The sequence below is a fragment of the Myotis davidii genome, unplaced genomic scaffold, assembly GCF_000327345.1.
Source record: "Myotis davidii unplaced genomic scaffold, ASM32734v1 scaffold70, whole genome shotgun sequence".
Classification (NCBI taxonomy): Eukaryota; Metazoa; Chordata; class Mammalia; order Chiroptera; family Vespertilionidae; genus Myotis; species Myotis davidii.
In genome coordinates this window covers 25825-32316 of record NW_006282434.1, presented here as the reverse complement: position 1 = coordinate 32316, position 6492 = coordinate 25825, and the positions used below count along the sequence as shown (strand labels likewise).

Genomic DNA, 6492 nt, shown 5'->3' with positions numbered 1-6492 from the left:
ACTATTATGTGTCACACCTCGAACACTATCTGAAACAAAATTAGGGGTTCAATAACTACAGATTGAATTGTGGTTCTCTATTATTCTCTAGGCTTTGCACATTAAATTCATTTCTCAAAAAACAAAAACAAAATCTGAAGCCAAATTCTTAAATTATCACACTATGCCTTGAATCTTTGTGGTTTTTTTCCTATCTGTTCTGATAAACTTGGCAGGATCAAACAGGACAAAGGACTTTAGGCTTTTCTCTTGAGACAAGAGACTTTTTTAAGCAACTGGTTTTAAGATGTCTCTCCTTTAGGCTTATGTTTATTCTTCAGCTTTACATTAAAAGGGCCTCTACAAAATTGGGAATAGGGTGGAGGTAGGGGATGAAAGTACATGATACAACCCTCCCCCCCTTATCTAAAAAAGATCCCTGACCATATCTCCAGTTTATACTTGAAGTGGGATGAGTATAGGAAGAACAGATACAACCCCTATACACTGACTGATACACTACTGGATTTCACTAATCCCAGTGTCACCCATTATACTGCCTTCTTCCTTACCTTGAACCAAACTGCTCACATCTCAACTGTATCTGCCTATAACTTTCAGAAACTCTAAATAATTCCAATGGAATACTTTTTATTTTTTAAAAAATATATTTTATTGATTTTTTTACAGAGAGGAAGGGAGAGGGATAGAGAGCTAGAAACATCGATGAGAGAGAAACATCAACCAGCTGCCTCCTGCACATCCCCTACTGGGGATGTGCCCGCAACCAAGGTACATGCCCTTGACTGGAACCGAACCTGGAACCCTTCAGTCTGCAGGCCGACGCTCTCTCTATCCACTGAACCAAACCAGTCAGGGCCCAATGGAATACTTTTTAAAAGACCACAGCTGAAAGCACAATTTCATCTTTTATGTTGAAAGTAACATACAGTGGAGCCTTGACTTAGGAGTTTAATTCGTTCTGTGACGGAGCTTGTAACTCAAATTACTCGTATGTCAAATCAAAAAGTGAACAAGTGAGACACGTGACGCTGGGCTGATGTTGTGGCGTTCACTGTGACATTCGCTGCGCCAACTAGCGGTGGGGTATCTGAAGCTGGCTCGTAACCCAAATTTAAGCTCGCAACTCAAAGCAAAAAATCGGCCGATAGACGGCTCGTATCTCAAAAAACTCGTTAGTCGGGACACTCGTAAGTCAAATTACACATTTGCCAAGATATTTAGTGACAGAGATTGCCTACTTCTTAAAGGATTAAAACATTAAAAAGAAAACAATCTGATGTGGCACCAGAATATATATTGGTAGGTGATTTTATAAATTGGTAAAAATTTTAAGATGATGAAAAGTGTTTACTCTCTCAAAGAAAAAATATTTTGCAAAAATATTTTGATTGTGTGAAGCAGTAACCCAACACCAATAAGCAGCTCTGTACAAAATAATTTATTACAGCATTATATAGGTTGACATTGTTTTACAGTAAGTGTTTTTCTCTCAATAATTATGAATCTAAAATAGCTTAGAGTGAAAGAAAATCATATTAATTAGAACTATTTCTCTAAATAAAATCTCCCTTTTGAATTTATATTTGCCTTTAAGGGAAGTATCCATATTACAGACATATTTACACAGTTCTGCAAGAAACATATTGAATGATTCCACTACCGTTTTCTATACAAGAAGGAAATAGCTATCCTCCACAAAAATTGCCTGACAATACTGTTTTAATAATTAAACTAATAGATTAAATTCCCATTCTGCTGATATAAAAACATATTTAGTAGTCTATGTATGACGATAAGAGTAAAGATGCTTCATTATAATTTGTATTCTGCTCTATTATGCTTCCTTGAGGCATATGCCACTCAGATATAAACTATTTATTAATACACGAAGCAATTTAGCCAAGAAAGCATAATTCTTGCTTGTGGGTCTTTAAGACTGACCTAGAGATACACAATAAATTGATCAGTGAATTTCAGTGATTAAGAGGCAAACCAATCCCCACATTCTGAATCAAAAGAAATTTTCATGTATATTAAAAAATAATAAATCAGGAAAAAATTAAGAGAAAAGGGCAAACTGAAGTAAATTTTAAACTAAACCTCAATATCTGACAAAAGAAGTTCCATATTGTTTTTAACATACATATAGTTACCACTTTAAAGCTGATGTGCTTTCATTAAAAAGTAAGCAAAAAAACAATAAGACAAATCAACAAGGGATCAAACCATAGACTCTAAAACCAGGATCTAAAAAAAAATTAGAGACCGTATACACCTTAGTTTAAAATGAAATTATCATATTTATGATAAAGAAGTGACAGCACCACCATAATGCTGTTAATTCTAAAGTTTAAGAAAACTGTACAAGTATAAACAGGTCATTTTAACAGATGCTTATGTATACTGGCAGAGTCAGATAAAAAATAGAATAAGCTTACAGAATACTCCATTGAAAAAAACTATCCAACGATTTCATTTCATATCTATATTAAAATATACCCTGAAAAGAACCCTGATCTGAAGTCAGCTTTGAATCTATAGGAGCCGATTTTCTATGGGATTTCAAACTTCATTTGCCAAGACATCATAGTTGGCCATATGGTTTAGTGCCGCACTATGACTGCTGACCTCATTCACAGCAGGCAGGAAAGCAGACGTGAAAGGGAGCAGGCTGTGACAGGTCATCCTGTATTCTTCATATTGGGAATTACAGTTCCCAAAGCTTCCATCAAGAAGTGCCTCAGAAACCTTTATTAAAATCTATTGAAACAAAGGGAAATAAAAAAATTATATTTGGTTATTAATCACTTAAATCAAAAGATGCAATTTGTTCATTAACCAAGAGAAGGCCAACAAGCCCTTGTCTAAAAACTTCTTGCTATCTATACTAAGTAATCATCTCAAAAAAGGAACATTTTAAAAATCAACTCTGCAAAGCCTTAAAAAAGCAGTAAAATTCTAATACTTGAAAAAGTGAATCCCTGAAACTGTGATCACTAAAATGAAAGTGTCCTTTATTAATAACAATAGCTCCCACATATTAAGTGATTACTATGTGCCAGGCAGGCAGTAAGTACTTCAGTTTATTACTTCAGTAAACCCTTATACCAACTCTACAATGTAGCATGTTCGTCCTCATCTTCTACATGAGAAAAAGGAAGCTAAGAGATGTAACTTGCCTAATGTGATATAGCTCTTAATTAGAATTGGTATTGTGGGCAAAAGGGGCCACATGCTGACCCAACAAGCTCAGGGGAGGCCTGCATGGCAGTTTTGCAAACTCGGAGACCTAAAGTAACCACAAAGGATGGTCTGAAATTAAAGTTTAACTAAAAGCAGTTATGGTGGGCAGTTCCATCCTAGGCTAGTATCTTCACTGACAAGGTCAACCTTTACCTTAACTGAGCCTGTCTTTTTGCATCTATGATAACATACCCTTGAAATGTCTGGGTAACTCCTCTATCCACTGACCAAACCGGCCTGTGTCCATCATTTTACTTTTGATCCAATCCCAGGGGTTTCCCTGCTTTGCTTATACCTCCTTCTTGATCTGTCACCAATGAATTTCATGTAACCCACCTATGTTCCTCCTTTGATTGGAATGTATAAATACGGATGTAACCCGCCATTCTCCGGAGCACTATCTCAATTCATTGAGGTTCCGCTTCCCGGCATATGTTGACAGTTTGGCTCAAATAAACTCACAAAAATTCTTTACAGGTTTCAATGGGTTTGTTTTTTTTCCGTTAACAATATTCAAATCAAGACATAAGTCAGAAGGCCGACTCAAGAATTAAGTTGTAAAGGCATGTTTTGTTAGATCACTCAGTATCCAGTTATGGGAGGTATTAATCATGCTGTTAACCATGATTGCCTTGTGTTGGTTAAAGAAAGGACATTCTGACCAGGGTGGAAGTTGTGTGCCCCAGGCCCTGGGAGTCAACCTTGAACTAGGAAGTCAACCTTGGACCTGGGGCACAACCTTAGAACCATTCTCTTTCAAGAACTGCCTATGGGAAGATTAACCACCTTGTTGCCCAAACAATGGAGTCCCACCCCAGCCTCCTACTTCCCCATGCCTGTAATCCCTACTTCCCCAAGCAATCCTTGTCCTACCCTATATAAGCAGCTGGCTTATGGGGAGACTGCAGGGCAGATTTTTGTAGATGACCTGGTGCTCTCCCATACTGTCAACAGTACTGAAATAAATGCTCATGTGATTTTTTAAAAAATGGGAGGAAATGAGTGTGAAAAATCTTACTTTTACATTTTTATCTTTTATAGTTTCATCCAGTCTAGTGGCAATGGCGATTGCTTTCTCTTGCCTTGACTTGTCCAGAAAATACATCATTTTAGCACCTGAAATACAAAGACATTTCAAAATGAGTAAACTTCTATGGATGGCTAACATTTGATTTAATTTACATTAACCAGTGGCTTAAAATATGGTCCCAAGTATTTAATTAGCAGTGGGCTGGAACTGGTTTCCACAGCTCTCAGGAGGCAATTGTGCCATCGCTTTCCATGTCCCATTCAGTGACATTCCACTCATAGTTGGGGACACAGAGATGGTTGCTAAACATTTACCAGGAGACCAGATTTAATACCCCCCCCCCAAAAAAAATGATCCAACTCAAAATATAAACACAGGCTACCGTGTGGCATCAATCATTTTTAAAAAATTATATCCTCAGATAAAACATCTAAGAAAGAAATTATTATCAGAGGACTGTGGTTGAGGGACAATAGGAAAATGTTTCCATATTCACAAAGAAAATAATTTTTAAAGCTTTCAAAAAATAAAACCCAGTTTATATTTCTCCAATAAATTACATGGTCCATATTCTATGTTCATTTTACTATTGGATTTTTTTAAATATATTTTTTTATTGATTTCAGAGAGGAAGGGAGAGGGAGACAGAGTTAGAATTGGCTGCCTCCTGCTCACCCCCTACTGGGGATCGAGCCTGCGACCCGAGCATATGCTATGCCCTTTACCAGAATCGAACCAGGGACCCTTTGGTCCACAGGCTGACGCTCTACCCATTGAGTAAAACCAGCTAGGGCTACTTTTGGATTTTGTTTATTAATTTATATTGTTAACTGTTAATTTATAAGAGCTCCACGTATATTATTAGCTTTTTATCAGTTATATATCCATGAATATTTTTTGGTCTTTTGAATTTATTGTGTTTTTATTTTTATATGGCAAAAATTATCTTCTCTTTAGAATATCATATGTTTGGAAAGGCACTTCCCATAGTTATAATAAAGAAATGTTTTCTTCCATTACCCTTTTTATAAAAGAGAAATTCTCATCTGCCCTTACTACCAAGAAGTGTAATTTCTCACATGAATTAACTTTTTTTCCATAGATGTTAAAACCAAGAAGTTTCCCTTTGCAACGAAAAAAAGCTTAGGTTAAAGTATTTAAATACAGTATATGGCTTAAATTAGGAGTTCATTATATATACTTCATTTTGTCACCAATTCCCTTTCCCCAATCTTTTCTTCAGTTTGCATTTATGCCATCTTGTATTTTATAAATTTATATAAGTTGCCTAAATTCTCTCCTGTAATAACGCAGAATATAAGTAAATTCTCAAAATGCAAAATACATAAAGTAATAAAAATACGAGAAAAAAAATCACACATAATCACAACACCCAAAGGCAACCATTCATTAAAGCTTTGGTATACACTTTTTGTAGCCTTTATCCCATGTATATTATTACATAGCTGAGATTATATTTTGTTAATTCTGCATACATACTAAAACATATTTACCCGTATTATAACTTTTTAGAAATAACATCATTTTATTCCATTACCTGGTAGTCTATCCTACAAACCTGCTACATCTCCCTATTGCTGGACATACTGGACATACACTAATCTGTTACCATTATTTTCCCCATATTTTCACACATTTCAGTTAACATCTTTGCACTTAAAACTCATTTTTCTGCTTTGGAATAATTATTTAAAATTATTCACAAAAGTATGACTACAGCAAAAGATACAGGTAATGTGAAGTTCTTGATAAGAATGATTAAATTGAATTCTCACATAGCTGCAGCAATTTACACTGTAGCAGCAAACTATAAGAGTGCTTGTTAACTACATCTTTACTAAACTTTAATCTTTTCCAAACACATAAAAACTTTCTTAATTTGAAAGATCCAAAGTGCTACTGTGTTTCTTTTATTTTTGTTTGTTGTTTTTCATTAAATCTTTATTGTTCAAAGTATTACATAGGTCCTCCTTTTTCCCTCATTAACCTCTTCCAGCCCACTCCCATCCCCCCCCCACACCCCATTATCTGTGTCCACGGGTTATGCATATATGCATACAAGTTCATTGGTTCATCTCTTCCGACCCACCCTCCCGTCTTCCCTCTGAGGTTCAATAGTCTGTTCATGCTTCTATGTCTCAGAGTCTATTTTTGATCCTCAGTTTATTTTGTTCATTAGATTCCACATATGAGTC

At 35.7% G+C, this 6492-nt stretch overlaps 1 protein-coding gene across 1 annotated transcript in view; it reads right to left on the bottom strand.

The window, feature by feature from the left end:
* Positions 1-1422: 1422 nt before the first annotated feature.
* Positions 1423-6492, bottom strand: part of NAA16 (N(alpha)-acetyltransferase 16, NatA auxiliary subunit) — a gene marked incomplete at its 5' end in the record, with an annotated part of 27170 nt that continues 22100 nt past the window's right edge. The window contains 2 exons of the mRNA XM_006752968.2: positions 1423-2763; positions 4265-4362. Of these exons, the coding sequence (XP_006753031.2) occupies positions 2566-2763; positions 4265-4362 (296 nt within the window). The remainder of the gene's footprint in view (positions 2764-4264; positions 4363-6492) is intronic.